A 15,319-nucleotide genomic window follows, 5' to 3' on the forward strand; every position below is an offset into this window, starting at 1 on the left:
TGCAGCAGGCCACACAGGTGCTACCTAGCCCCCTCAGCGTGCTAGGTAGCCCCAACCTAGCAGTACAGTTAACACCACCAAGGTCACCGTGCCTCTGGCGTACCTGGCAACCAGTGTGTACCGCCCCTGGTGCAGGTGAAGCTCTCGTCTCAAGACCCACCTTTACCAGGTAACAGATCAACGACGAGACAGTTATGGACGAAAACAATAACATGGATATACGGATTGGTGGACGAATATATGGCTAGATTGTGTTATAAGATATATAAGAATTCTCTTGACATCACACGAACCGCCTTGAAAGAAACGAGCGTCGTCTATGCCTTCACATGCCCACTTGGGGACTGTCAGCCTGTTGTTGTTGTTTCAGATTTAGCTACTCAGAAGGAAGTGTCCATGTAGCACGGGCTATGGTGAGCCCGTAGGACTGTCAGCCACAACGATCTCAATATATAGGCAAGACAACATGACTCTCAGGGCGCCTGCCAATACACAAACAACAAGACTCCATCTCGGAACATATGGTTTCTACATAGATTAAATTATTAACTCTGATGTGTCAACTCCTAATGACTCAATCATATTCACTGTTAATGACATCTGTAATTACATTAATGATATTAATTACAACTAACACATGTTCCCAAATGTTCCATGAATCAGTTAGGAAAGCCAAAGGTGACCAACGAGTTTCACTGGGAAGAACGGTCAACTTGCCAACGGTCAACTTGCCAAGTCTGGTGAAGCCTGGAATACGACCCGTCAAGAACGTAGACAAGGACATAGAGATATGTGAAGAAGATGAGATAGTAAATGGAGTAAGAAGATCATTATGATTTGTAAATAAGTAAAAAGATATTATTTTAACGATAAAATAAAGCTTTAAGGGCAGTAGGTCCAATTTACCACAAAAATTATTCTTTAGGAAGCAAAAGTAACTAAGTTCATTAAGTGATATAAGCACAGATGACCTTGTGGTGTTCAGAGTAGGGAGAGTGACTGTGCCCACACCTCCCACACCTCCCCACACCTCCCACACGTCACGATAATTGAGCATTCTTCAGTAACTTGGAGACCCCATGGCAGCATAAGATGATGATGATGATTAAGATTAAGCCACCCAAAAGGTGGCACGGGCATGAATAGCCCGTAAGTGGTGGCCCTTTTGAGCCATTACCAGTATCAATAGATGATACTGGAGATCTGTGGAGGTGCGACTGCACCCTGCGTGACGGGAGATGTCTCCCATGGCCAGATTTATAAACTCAAGCCCTTATATAGGATCTTTTACGGGCTATTCATGCCCGTGCCACCTCTTGCGTGGCTTAATCTTCATCAATGAGACTATAGGATCTTGTTCACAACATTGTAGTCAGAAAGGATGTAGGAGACATCCGGAAATGTGTTTTTTAATACACTAAAACATAAAATGGGTCTTAACTTCACTTTTATTGAAGCACTACGACATTGTAGTAAGTTTCTCCATTATTATTTTTATCATATTATTAAAGTACTGTGATATTATTATTATTATTGATCCTTTTGACCAATTTAATTATAGTTCGATTTATGTTTCGACGCCAATTTTGTCCTCTGTGTTCTGTGAGTGTGTCCTGTGTTCTATGAGTGTGTGTCCTGTGTTCTATGAGTGGTGTTGAGATTGCGAAGTCGGATTGCAAAAGGGATCTGGGAGTTATGATTAGTAAGAATTTAAAACCAAAGGATCAATGCATGAATGTTCGAAATAAGGCAAATAAGACACTGGGATTTATTAATAAAAACGTTAGTAACAAGACACCTGGTGTGGTTCTTCAGCTGTATCTTGCTCTGGTTAGGCCCTATTTAGATTATGCAGTTCAGTTTTGGTCGCCGTATTATAGAATGGATATAAATTCACTAGAACGCGTCCAGTGTAGGATGGCAAAGTTGATCCTTCAAATTAGAAACCTGTCATATGAAAAAAGATTGACAAAGCTTAAATTACATTCTCTAGATAGGCGAAGAGTTAGAGGTGACATGATAGAGGTTTACAAATGGATGATTGGGCATAACAAGGGGGATATTAATAGGGTATTAAAAGTATCAACACAAGACAGAACTAGAAACAATGGATATAAATTGGATAAGATTAGATTTAGGAAAGACTTGGGTAAATACTGGTTAGGTAACAGGGTTGTTGATTTGTGGAACCAATTACCACGTAACGTGGTGGAGGTGGGGTCCCTCGATTGTTTCAAGCGCGGGTTGGACAAGTATATGAGTGGGATTGGGTGGTTATAAATAGGAGCTGCCTCGTATGGGCCAATAGGCCTTCTGCAGTTACCTTTATTCTTATGTTATCATATATTCACAGGCTGCCTGTCCTCGACAACGGGAATTAATACAGAGTACTGTATATTGTACCCACACCGCCATAACATTGGTCAATGATAAAATACAATTAGTGTGGCTCACATAAGCTATGTAGTATAATCCCTTATATATATTTTTTTTAATAAATTTGTAATATAATTAATTAATATAAATATTTTTAATAAATTTGTAACATAATTAATTAATATAAATATTTTGTGTAACAGCGGTAAAGGAAGTAGTTCTCGGGAAGGTGTGAACGTCGAGGGTTCCCGGGAGCTCCGCTGTTGCCTCCTCTGACCATTTACTCCCCGTAGTAAACAAACACAATGGCGGAGGACCTGAGCTTGCAGACGTACACGGTTCAGCTGGAACAGGTGGGTGACCAGGGCTGGTATGGGCGTGTGGGCGTGGCGGAGACGGGCGCGAGGCTCAGATGTGGGGTGTGGGAGGGCGGCTGTGGTAAGGGGGCCAAGTCTGGGGTCCCGACCGTGTTCATCAGGCATACTCAATCGTGCACAAAAGCATTTTTGACAAAGATTGTTTTCTAATTGAAAAAAATAACTTTGCATACCAGTAAATTATTCAGTGTTAGCTTCTGTTGAGTAAGGTTAGGTTGGTCTAAAATGTGTTGGCCAACCATCTTGGGTACTTTGTGGCGTGTGTCCAGTCTGCCTCCCTCTACCTCCTGGGAAGTTGGTCTGAAAGATTACGTAAACAGCCACGTTTTATGTGATGTCACACGGATATACTGTATGTGCATATTTTGTCATAGTTTAATCTAACCAATACTTTTGGATGGGGGGACGACATTCTTAGATATAGGTCGAGGGAGTGTTGCACAATTATGATACACATAACATCGTGCACTGCGAATTTCTGATATAAGCCCAGAGGGTGCTTCTGGGCCTATATGTTTATGTTTATTGGTTTAACATAATGTTAATGAAATGTTACCTTGAGGTAACAAGGTAACATTTTGTTTATCGGTTTAATTAATTTTAATTAAATCTAAATAATAATTAAAATATACTGTTTAGTGTAGTGACTGCCTCGCTTCTTACAGAGTCAGAGTTTGGTTCCTGATGGTTTAAAGGTCCTGAATCATATTCATTCTTATGGGGTAACGTTAAAAAATGTCCAATTTTTATGAAACATTATTTACAACGAACAAATGCGTTATGTAGCTCAGTCGATTAAGACAGTGTCTGGGATCCTCTCGGACGTAGGTTCGAACCCGCGTCACGGCCCTTGTGGAAATTGTTCATTTGATGCATCAAGCTATTGTGATTTGTGTGTGTAATTATTTACAACATCTAACTCCAGCTCAAGTTTCAGAATTGTAACCCAAAAGAAAATAGAAAAAAAATAAAAAAATACCTGTTAAAAATGGAAACATTTACAAAAGTTCAAGATTATTTATTATCTAATTGATTTTTAAAATATTGAATTTATATACTGTACTAGAATAGAGGCTAAAGTATTCTTTTCAAAGAGGATATTATATAAAAAAAAATTACTTGCTGAATAAAATATTGTTGACTGACATCTGTCATTTTGCCTGAAAACTGCACATGAAAATCTGTAACTAAAAATATAATTAGAAAATTAAAATTTGTTCTTTGTAAATTGTAGAGCTATATATGAAGAACATATGGTATGTAAATTTTGTGAACATTGGTTCATAAATAACAAAAACTTAGATTTTTTGAAAACTCATATTTTTTAGTAAATGACATCAGCAATTGAGATGATATCTACCTCATCATGAGGTACCCATATCTACCTCATCATGAGATGAGGAAGATATTGCTCAATTTTCTTCCAACTAAACATGATTATTGGTTGGGTTATTAATTCCCTCAAATGTAGGGATGTTAATATGTGGCTGACCACATAGTAGTTATAGTACAAAAGGGTATAATGTACCATATAATAGGGCCCAAATAGTACTGTACCATTTACAGTCGGGTTCATTCTCGACTCCCAATTGAGACTTTTGGGCTTGAATCCTGGACAGGACAGAAATGGTTGGCTCATTTCCTATCCCCTAATGGGACTGTTTACTTACTAATAAATAGGTACCTAAGAGTTAGTCATCTTTTAATCAATACAAGACAATAAATCTAGAGGCAAAATCTTTGCAAAATTAACCAAATCATCATATATCTTTGTGTTGGCACCATCAGATATTTTGACCTTCATTACAGTTGTGTAAAATTTGCTTATTATCTGGAATAAAATGCACATACAAATTATAACATACTGTTTAGTAAAAAAATATAATTAATAATAATGCAGCACCAGTATACACCTTGAAATACTGGTACAGTACTATACTGTATACTGTAAACAATACCCATACAATACAGGATACTCCCTAAAATACAGTACTGAGTATATAATCTAAAATGTCAAAAGTGGTATCGGTTATCTACCCAAATATCCTATCACTGATGTTTCCTTGGTAATTTGAAAATTTTCATCCAGTACAGAACAGTATGTATATTTATTAACAATATTATCAGTGCAGTCAAAATTGAATTACTGTACCTACTTTCATAATAAAAAAATCCATGCTTTGGTAAATTGATCCAGTCTCTAGATACATTTAATTAAACGGTGTTTTAACTATGCTTATTACTTCATCGTTCTCGTCTTTATTCTCCTGTGTTGCCGGTAACAAACGAGTAATATTAATTAACTTGTTTCTTGGGGTATTCCAGGACCAGCGGACTGGCCATGGTCAAAATCAACATCCTACCCCCTCCAATTTTGTGGAAAATTGGTAAAGAGGTTGGTTTTAGGACCAAAACATAATTTTTAAAGTTTCAACTAATCTGGCCAATAGGTCAAAAAGTTGCGGGCAAGGTTATTTATTATAAGGTATTTGCCTATTGACCTCTTTCACTTTCAGTATTTTGGCTACCATTTTTAAGAGATATTTAAATGTGTGTATAATAGCTGTATATATATATACATACATACAATACATAGAGTACAGTATTCTAAATTTGCCCGAAACACTGCATATTAGTGGCTTTAGGTATAGTATGTACTATCTCTATCTATAAATCCAACATTCTGTTTGTAACTCATCTTGTATGTATGTACTTTTACCTGAATAAACATTTATTTAAATACAAGCCCATACTGTAGGCTTAAGTACATTTTCAAAATCAGACTAGATATAAAAAATGTAATATTCCTTAGATGCTGATATTGACCCTGTGACCTAGAAGATCAATGAAATTAAACATTTCTTAAAATAATTTGAAGTCCTATAAATACTCTTGATTAGTGAAATACATTACACTGTTCATTAGAATATTCCTATATAGACTTTTATTTCTTATTATGTGATAGGTACAGTTTTTAAGTGATAAATAATTACTAAAAGAATTTCTAAGTTCAAGGGAATACAAATTTAATATATAGCTTATGTGCAGATCAGTAAAGAATAAACTGAAATCTTGGTACTGTACAAGTACTCATAATAAAGTGGGACCTAGCACTCTGTTCATAATAAAGTGGAACTTAGCACAATACTGTACTCACAATAAAGTGGGACTGAATATTGCTCTGTACTCATAATAAAATTGGGCTTAGTACTGTACAGTTCTCATAAAAGAAGCAAAACCTAATACTGCACTCATAATAAAGTGGAATCCATGAGATAGATCTCTCAAGAAGAGATAGATATGGTGGATTCCATAGATCTCGCAAAGATCTCGATGATTAATTACTATTCGAGTCATATGAACTTTACACATACAGCTCTAATTTTATGTAATTCCTCCTATGTATGGCTGGTGGACTGTTTTAGATTGTGGATTCAATCTGTTGAAAACATAAATTCATCATCTTTCAAAATGTTTTCTTTTTAAAATGGATGCCATTGTTGTCGAGCCTATTCCATTTTATTAATTATGCTGCATTTTATAGGTGGAGGCAGCACTGACCTCTGACCCTACTAATGCAGAGTTACTAAAGCTGAAGAGCGACTTGCAAGAGGTGATCAATCTCACCAAAAACCTCATTGATACACAAGGTAAGGAAAGCTCATGCATGAGTTATTATTTGTTGAATATATTATTTTTATCCAAATTATAAATTTGGTCTTTTTATTCGGTTCAGTACTTTATATCATAAACAGTAGTACTGTATTGCCAATACTGTACTAGACTTTTGTACCAGCCGCCCTACTCTGCAGCCTCGCTCACTCCTGATTAATTAATTTAGCTTTTCTGTATAATACACTACATTATTGGGGCCTTTAGTACAATGGGCTATATTTTTGGCTCACTACTGAAGACCCCAGGTTTGATTTCCAGGCAGGTTAGAGATGATTGGAAATGAATCATTTCACCTGATGTGTCTCTTCACCTAACAGAAAATATGTACCAGGGAGTTAGTTAACGGTTAGGAGTTGCATCCACTTTGAAAGCTTATCTAGGTCATCTTGTATTGATTTTGTTTTTTGAATTGGATTCCTTTTTTTTTTTTTTTTTTTTTTTTTTTTTTTTTTTTTTTGCATTATCTGCAAATTTGCAAGTGTTGTTGCTTAATTGTGTGGCTAAATTCTGCATAAATATGATAAACAACAGTGATCCCAAGTCCAGTCCATTCTCGTGAGTTGCCAAAGTGTACAAAATACAGGGTAGTAAATGTGGGAAGCCAAGACACCCACCTAACCATCCAACGCATTGAAAAGTTGGGTGTTCAAGAGTTGATTTGAGGTTGGTAGTCAGGGAAGGTGGTGGCAGATATGGAGAGCCAGTGAGGATGCAGGGAGTGAGTGTGAATATTGAATGGAATATGATAAGGGGACAGTCTTGAGTGGAAGCAGTTTGTAAGAAGGCTGTAAATGTATTTGGACATGAACAAATCCACAAGGGCCGTGACGAGGATTCGAACTTGCGTCCGGGAGCATCCCAGACACTGTCTGGTGTAGTGTAGTGTATTTGGACATACCTCGTACATATTTTTGGTCTAGGTTGATGCCTTCCTTGCCCATGAAAATAAGAAATGGGGTAATGAAATCTATGTATATGTGCTAAGAAAATATGTGAAGTTCAATAATTGTCAATTACTTAATAATCTTTTTTTTTTTTCCAAACAGAATAGTTTTAATTTGTAATTCTTATTGCAGCCAATTCAGCAACAAGTACATCTAATCTAAGCTCCAAAGAGAGCAGCAGTGAACCAGCACCCATCAGAGCATGGAAAGTTGGCGATGAATGCATGGCCATTTGGTCTGAAGACTCCCAATGGTAGGTTAACAGTTCCTTAGATCTTAAACTTTGTCAGGCTAATTTATTACATTCATCACCAACCTGTCAGTGATTTGTTCAGCATCTACAAACCATCTTGGTATGCTTTCCTCAATCTTTTGGTTTGACTTCTGCACTCACCATCTCTTCCTGACATTTACAATCCTAACTATTCTACTAACACCAGACATGCTTCTCAGATAATCCATTTCTACTGCTCTTAATTATTGATTTTTTTACATTCATCCACTCAGTTGTCTTACCCATGTACCTTGGGACCAATTTATTAAAACTGATAATTTACTAAAACCATAGCAGTTTTAGTAAATTTCTTATGCTGTACAATAATTTTGAATTAATAAAGTAACAGATAGCACAAATGGTCTAAATACTGTACTGGGTAATAACAAAATGATGATTTCTCTTGCAGGTATGATGCAGTTATTGATGCAATAACAGATGACGGTCTTGTGGCTGTCAGTTTTGAGGGGTATGGGAATTCTGATGTTACAAAGCTTTCCATGCTTAAAGAGCGAATTCCTGGAGAGAAGCGAGGTCAACACCATCTTGGCTTTGCATCAGAATCTGAAAAAAATAAGTAGGTGCTCAGAAATATCCTTAAGGATTTTTTTATCTGTTAGTATGTAGTTATTATAATGTGGTGACACATCTGCCTTCCCAGCTATCCCGATTGTTTTAATCTCTCTTCATTTATGTCCACTTGGCTAACTTAATTTTTTTTGTATTTGTGTTATGTTCTTACCATAGCATCATCTCAACCATACGTTGTGATAAAAGTTAGCTCTACTTACCTATCAGTGAATACGGGAGAGTGAGTTCTAGCCTTCTGTATTTGGCAGGCAAATTTTACCAAAATTTACCCGAGGACCACCATGTCTAAGGACCACAGTGAGGGGACACAAAGCCAGTGAATTTTGAACTGTAGTGCTGTCTTGGTATATACTGCTTCAGTGTGCAGGCAATTCCATAAGTTTGCCATCCTGTGGGTGAAAAAGCATCTTCTGTTATCTGTTCTATATTGTGGCTCGTTGGGCTTGAGGCTGTTGCCTCTTGTGTGAGTAACATTAGACTTTTTTTAATATTGGTCTGAATTAATATCTTCCTTTTTATTCAGTAATTTAAAGGTCTTGATGAGAAAAGCCCTGCCATGTCTGGCTTGTAGTGTTGCTTGTCCTGAGGCCCTCAACCTTTCCTGCTATGAGAGATGACTAAGTTCTGTCATGATTTTCTCTGCACTGAATTTCCTCCATAGCAGATGAGTCCTTATGAAGGTAAAGTTGTCATGCTTGGACATAGTAGTCCAGTTGGTGGTGCATCAGAGACTTGTACAGCTGAATACTCACTTTCTTTGCCTTGAAGTAAAAAGTGTGTTAGATTATTGCAAGGTGAGGTAAAAACAAAGTCAACCAAAACTCATACTGGTGTAGCAACTTTCTAAGACTGGTGGATCATAACACCTTGGTCCTTTTATCAGTCTGCTGCATAGATGTATTGTTGCTATGAGAGTAGCAACATTACTGCTATTTCTTAACATTAGTACTCCACAAGAGTACAAAGTTAATAAATGCTGCTCTTAAGTACTGGATGTGCTAAAGTAAGTTTTTTTTGTCACAGACAAAGGAATCACTGATGAAAATGACGAGTCACTGTTATTCCTACATGCAAAGTCTTGCATTTTTTAATATTAAAAATCATTTGCATGTCTTATGACCGTTTATGAGTGTCTTTTGCCATTGTTTTACTCCACATATTAGTATAACAGGACTTGGGATCTTGATATTTTGAGCAAGTTTTTTTGATTGTTCAATCATTTTTTTTTCCAATCCTCTGGTTCATGTTACTACTGTACTACTATTCCATTTCTTCTGGCAATTTCTTCATTGTCACTACTCCATTCTTTTTTTCTTTCTCCAGTACATTTTATTTGTCTTGCATATTTCTCATGAACACTTTCCCACATTTCAGTTTTTAACTGCTGTGAATGAATTGAAACCGACACTGATTATAATTTATTATATTTGCAGGAGAAAACTATTAGAAGCCCAACGTCAGCAAGCAAAGAAACGAAAACAGCGGAAGCATGATAGGCTAAAGCAGATAGAGGAAGCCCATGAGGCTGATAAGGCAAAGTGGCAAGCATTTTCAACCAAAGTTAGAGGGGTAAGTAATTCACTCCTCAATTCAAATATGTGTGTTCTCCCAAGCAATGGCTCTGATACCTTACTGTGTTGATCTCTTTTGGTCAAATTATAACGTGTAGTGCTTTCCTTTTCTTTTCATTTCTTTAAGTATTTTATATATTGCAAAGCCTGTTTTCATGAGTCATTCAGTGGTGAGGAATAAGGCATGAAGGATAGTCTTTGGTGGTCAAATCTGTTAATTTTACTCCATTACAGACAATTAAATAAGGGTTCTATGGAATTCAAAGGTAACTACGGGGTTCCACAAGAGAGAGTGATAAATAGGCGAATTCTAATCATATGCAAACATATTTTTGCATCATTTTTGTGTTTAATTTTTCTCATTTAAGCAGTATCAAGAGCAAAGACAGAAAGTGTCTCCTTTCAGTTGACAGTGAAATCCATGTGTGTGTACCTAAAGTACGGCCTGAAATTATTTCAAGGGTTCCACAAGAGTACAACAGCTAAGAAATGCTGCTTTAATTACTGGATGTGTTGAAGTAACAGGGGTTTTATCACCAACAAAAGTATCGCTGATGAAAATGATAGTCACTGTTATTCTATCTATTTATAGATCTGATACTATTTTCACTCTGGAAGCACTTCCAATAGGCCCTGTCTAAACATGTTTTTATTGTTCATCCCTAATGTTATCATGGGACTTAACCTGCACAGAAACCTTCACTGTCCCCTTTCAGTAATGTTGATTGCCTGCCATCACACTTCACCTGCTTTTCACTCATGTTAATTCATATAATCAGTTGTCCTCTTCATATGGAAGACTAACAGGCTTCCATATGAAGAAACCATGTTAAGAAGGCTTGAGAATAAAAATATTTCTCACTTAACCTCCTAGGGTCCAGTCACCACAATACAGTAGTTTGATGGCATTCACTAATATGAACTCGAATAATTATTTGCCACTCATCTGTCGTAGCACCATCCATCATTGCTATATTATTCTATCTTCTGTAACCCTACTTGCTATTTAACAAAATATTCCTGTTCATAAATTTATTTTATATTAAAACTTGTAATGTTTTTAAAGCTAAACATATATCTTCTTTCCTAGACAAAAAAGCTGAAGGGAGTGACAAAGAAATCCATTTTTGCAACACCTGATGCAGCCAATGGAAGAGTGGGCATTGGCACCTGCGGTATTGGAGGAAAGCCGATGACAGAATACACACATGCAGAAAAGTGGCGAAAAGGGACCTAAGATGTGAAACTCCCAGACATTCAGTATATTTTTAATGGGGGACAAAAAACATTTAGTGAAAGTACTATTATTTTTTATTTTGATTACAAGTTTTGAAAGTTGGTCAAAGTTAGAATGGGCCTCTTCATCTTTTAGTTCATTTCATGTCAATATTGAACAATTTTAGTATTTTCATCAATAAGAGTGTTGAATAGACATAATTTGAGAGTGAATAAAATTAGGATTGAGACTTGACATGCGCAACGGCCATACTGCTGACGAGTCGGTTGCTTCACGGCCACACAGCTGACAAGTCAGTTGCTTCACGGCCACACAGCTGACGAGTCGGTTGCTTCACGGCCACACAGCTGACAAGTCAGTTGCTTCACGGCCACACAGCTGACGAGTCAGTTGCTTCACGGCCACACAGCTGACGAGTCAGTTGCTTCACGGCCACACAGCTGACGAGTCGGTTGCTTCACGGCCACACAGCTGACGAGTCGGTTGCTTCACGGCCACACAGCTGACGAGTCAATTGGTGGTTCTGTAGGAAGCTGGCTCATAAATCGGTTGGCGGTGAAATACCTGTGTATCGTTTTATTGGGGAAAATATAGACAAACTGTTACCAGATTAATTGTGTGTCTGAAACTTTTTAATTTTTAACCAGAATACTATCCTGGTGAACTTGTAATTTTTTCTAACTCTGTTAGTTTATTTTAGTTGACTATGAATTAGTGTTTTGTTTTCTAAATCTACATAATATTCCTTGTGAAGTCTTCCCAGCTTTTCTTGATGGTCACCTTACATTAACTCTCCTTGTTTCTTTTCATATTTAAACTATTGACTTGTTCATAATGCCACCATAGGACTCTATCTTATGTCACCCTCTAGTCTTTGTGACTTGTCCCCACAAATAAAGTTCTTTACTCTCCCAGATATGTAAACTAAACAAAGTCCAATCAATATATTTTCAGCCCATCTTGCTGAGTCAGGGTTTATGTATTAGGGTTTCATTGCCTGTATACTTGTTTATTGCTGATTATTTAATTATACAAAATTTGTAATTATATAGCTTTAAGAGCATCACCAAAAACACTGTAGATATATTTAACTTTTTCTTTATTGGGGCGGCACAAAATAATCATGAATGGTTAGTAGCCTAACCTGGCAGTGTTTGTCTCTTGTTCATAATCATTGCTGAGACTACAAGCATTTATTTTTACCATTAGGTGTAAGTATCTTATTTTAGAAATGTTTTTGTAATTATCTATTGATTATATACTTACATTAAGACAAGTACAGGTAGGTAGAGTTTCTCTATTATTGTATGTAATAAGCAGCTTTTCTTATTTTCCCATGCAGATACCCTGTGGAATATAAAATAAATGGTTTCTTACCTTTTCCTTGAGTTGGTACTCTTAATTTCCATCAGTGGCATGCATGGATTTTTTTTGACATACCCGAGCCAAAAAGTGTTACTGGGATGCAGTAATGTAAGTACATTTAATGTGATGAAACAAATATTAATTAGGAAAAATATTTTCTTAGTAGCAGTACATAAATTATATTTAAAAATATACCTTACATGTTATTTATATCGGAGTATATTTGAAATGATTTAAATCTTGACAGCACATGCAGGGCTGTAAGAGTTCCGACCAAGGCTGTGTACAACTAACACATTACTGGTAACATGTTCTCTCATTCTGTTCCTTCATCAAATTTTCAGGTTATTTTACACTTCTTTTAACCCCCATCTCACCGAGTGAAGAGGGTTTTGCAAGTTTTGCTGAGCTACAAGTCAGATAATACACACTATTCATTGCTTAATTATCTTGCATTTGTTCTTTTCACATAATCCCCTTCAGCATTCTTCTGCTGGCATTCCTTCTCTCTTTGGTTACTGTTTTTGTAATTTGTATAACAAGGTCAGTTCTCTCTTTAGTATGATGTACATATGTCTATATCATTATTTTTATTTTTATTTCTTCTCAACTGAAGACAAGTGACCGCATGTAGAATTATTAGAAAAAAGAAATACGGAAGGTTTGAGGTTGCTACAGTGTGTGATGATTGTCAGGGACAGTAAGTTCGCAGTTTGTAGAAGGTTTTGCTATTTTGTCGGGAGATTTTCCAGTTGTATTTTCAAGTTGAGCACTATTTTTCTTCAGAATTTTAACTGTTCAAACTGTATTGTTTATTGAAATATGGAGTAGTTTTGTACTTTCTGTTGCCTGATCTGTGTGACTAGTAACTTGATAAGCTTGAAGTGTGTTAAACAACAGTCTTGGTACCGAGGAAGCATAAAGTGCTTGCAATAGTGCAGTGTTGGGACGCAAACTGGAGAAAATACTCTTGTATAGATATCTACTTACAGAGAGAGATCTTTCTTTGAACCAAAACATAATTGGCAATACAGTTTTCTTGTGATTTGGCATTTCATCTTAACAATAGAGCTGTTGAAAATGTGATTATGGATTACATTACCTATTTTGTGTTGTCTTTATGTCTGAGATCTGCCATCATGTATTGATTAAAGAGGTATTAATATTGTAAAAGTTTGTCTGTGGTGTCATTCAAAAGTGACTTATTTCTGTAATAATTTTGGTTACCTTGCAGTGGGCTTTTCAGTAATGTTTCCTGCAGATGTACTCTGCATGAATATAGTTGTTAAAGTGAGGATACAACAGATTTGTGGAGTCCAGTGGCTTCTTTTTTTATTACGTTTTGGTAATTTATATTTAATATTTTTTAACAGCTTCTCATACTTGCATTGTTTCCAATTGCATTATAACTGAGGTGTATTTATTTGTCTATGTCCTACCTCCATACATCCTTGACTGCCTTTCCGTGTGTGTACCATACATAAAGTATGCTTGTATCATCACTGCTCTCTGACCACCACCAGTGTGTGCCACACATGTACCTTCACATCCGTATACGACCCTACCACCTCCCTACACACATGTACCTTCACCACCCTCCCCCAGTGTGTACCACACATGTACCTTCACATCACTATACCTCCCTGACCACCACCCCCCCAGCGTGTACCATACATCATGAGCATACTACTACACCGCACTGCTTCACAGGTTCTCTGTAGCATATCCACAGTTCATTCGTTGATTCACTCTGGCACTTACTAACTGACCAACTTTTTCTTGATGAATATGTACTAGTATCAATTATATTTTTTGTTCTTATGTTAGAAAAAAGTATTTGTCAGTGTTTTTGTATGATCTTGTGTAATAATTTAGTTCATTTGAATTTATGCATTTTTATTGAGCTCCAGTAAAGTTTTCGTGTATTTGAAGTTATACATTTTATTGTCTCACTGAGAGTAAGCTTTTCAATAAACACAATGTGAATTGTAAAGTTGAGGTCTTACACCTGATTTGAATGAAATGTTTTATCCAGCGTTGAGTTTACTGAATAACAAAGTCAGCATACATTCATCTGAGAATATTAGAAAGAATCATCTAGTTAACAGAAGACTCGCTTGCAAAGCAATGTTTTCATTTCGTTTTTAATTTCATTAGAATTTTATTAAATACAATGTTTTTTTAGTATTAATACACTTTTTTACGTGTTATGTGAAGAATTTTATGATGGACCAGGTTTTGCAATAATTTGTTTTGGTCATGAATCTGATAAGTAGAGAAGAAACACTTTAATGTTTTACTTAAAAGTATATTTTTCTCAGTTGAGCTACACAGGAACACGTGCATTTGTCATCTCAATTTGCACAGTAATGACCAATCTCAAAATTCTGGTGCTCTAGTGAAATGTTGAGACTTTGGACTAATGAGTATTGGCATAGAGAGGTTAGGTAGGTTACCTGACAACTTCAATTTTTATGCTTGTCATGTCTTGAGAACGTAAGGTGGGAATCGTGGAGGACCGTAACAACACACACCTAAAATTTTCCATTACATTTGTAATTGGTGAGTGTGGAAGTAGTCATAGAATGTGAACTTAACACCAGTAGGAGTGAATGATAAAGTATTATAAATGAAGATATTTTATATGCAGTAATATGAGGGGGAGTATGATTTTGCAGATGGTTTGCTGAAATGTAAGTGGTGAGGCCACATGATGCCATGAAGTGAGGAAGAATGAGTCTTTTTCAGTACTGTATCTTCAACTTTTTTTCTTACATTGCTGTCATATTTCCCCTTACTGGTGCCTCCATACACATGGAGGAAAACTGAGTGACAGTGGTGGCGATATTTAATGCTATTAATGTAAAGAGTAATTAAGGTTTGATTTACACGATTGAAGTATGTGAATG

The 15,319-nt window shown here is 36.3% G+C and overlaps 1 protein-coding gene across 2 annotated transcripts; it reads left to right on the plus strand.

Moving 5' to 3' along the window:
• The first annotated feature begins 2,579 nt into the window (after nt 1-2,579).
• Spf30 (Splicing factor 30) lies at nt 2,580-12,433 on the plus strand. 2 transcript variants are annotated; one of them, XM_045725033.2, is made up of 7 exons: nt 2,599-2,729; nt 5,079-5,148; nt 6,298-6,403; nt 7,505-7,625; nt 8,056-8,223; nt 9,671-9,806; nt 10,899-12,433. In XM_045725033.2, the coding sequence occupies exons 2-7, from the start codon at nt 5,095-5,097 to the stop codon at nt 11,043-11,045; spliced, it is 732 nt and encodes a 243-aa protein (XP_045580989.1). In that variant the 5' UTR covers nt 2,599-2,729; nt 5,079-5,094; the 3' UTR covers nt 11,046-12,433. The 2 variants fall into 2 exon arrangements, with proteins under 2 accessions (XP_045580991.1, XP_045580989.1); XM_045725035.2 differs by lacking the exon at nt 5,079-5,148 and having other exon boundaries at nt 2,580-2,729.
• The last annotated feature ends 2,886 nt before the right edge of the window (nt 12,434-15,319 follow it).

Source organism: Procambarus clarkii, chromosome 70 (genome assembly GCF_040958095.1).
Source record: "Procambarus clarkii isolate CNS0578487 chromosome 70, FALCON_Pclarkii_2.0, whole genome shotgun sequence".
Taxonomy (NCBI): Eukaryota; Metazoa; Arthropoda; class Malacostraca; order Decapoda; family Cambaridae; genus Procambarus; species Procambarus clarkii.

Excerpts from the sequence above, each read along its gene's own strand:
- Spf30 (XM_045725033.2), top strand. The coding sequence starts at position 5,095 with ATGGTCAAAATCAACATCCTACCCCCTCCAATTTTGTGGAAAATTGGT. Across the intron at positions 7,626-8,055 it reads TGGTCTGAAGACTCCCAATG|GTATGATGCAGTTATTGATG; the intron begins GTAGGTTAACAG and ends TTTCTCTTGCAG. Across the intron at positions 9,807-10,898 it reads TTTCAACCAAAGTTAGAGGG|ACAAAAAAGCTGAAGGGAGT; the intron begins GTAAGTAATTCA and ends CTTCTTTCCTAG.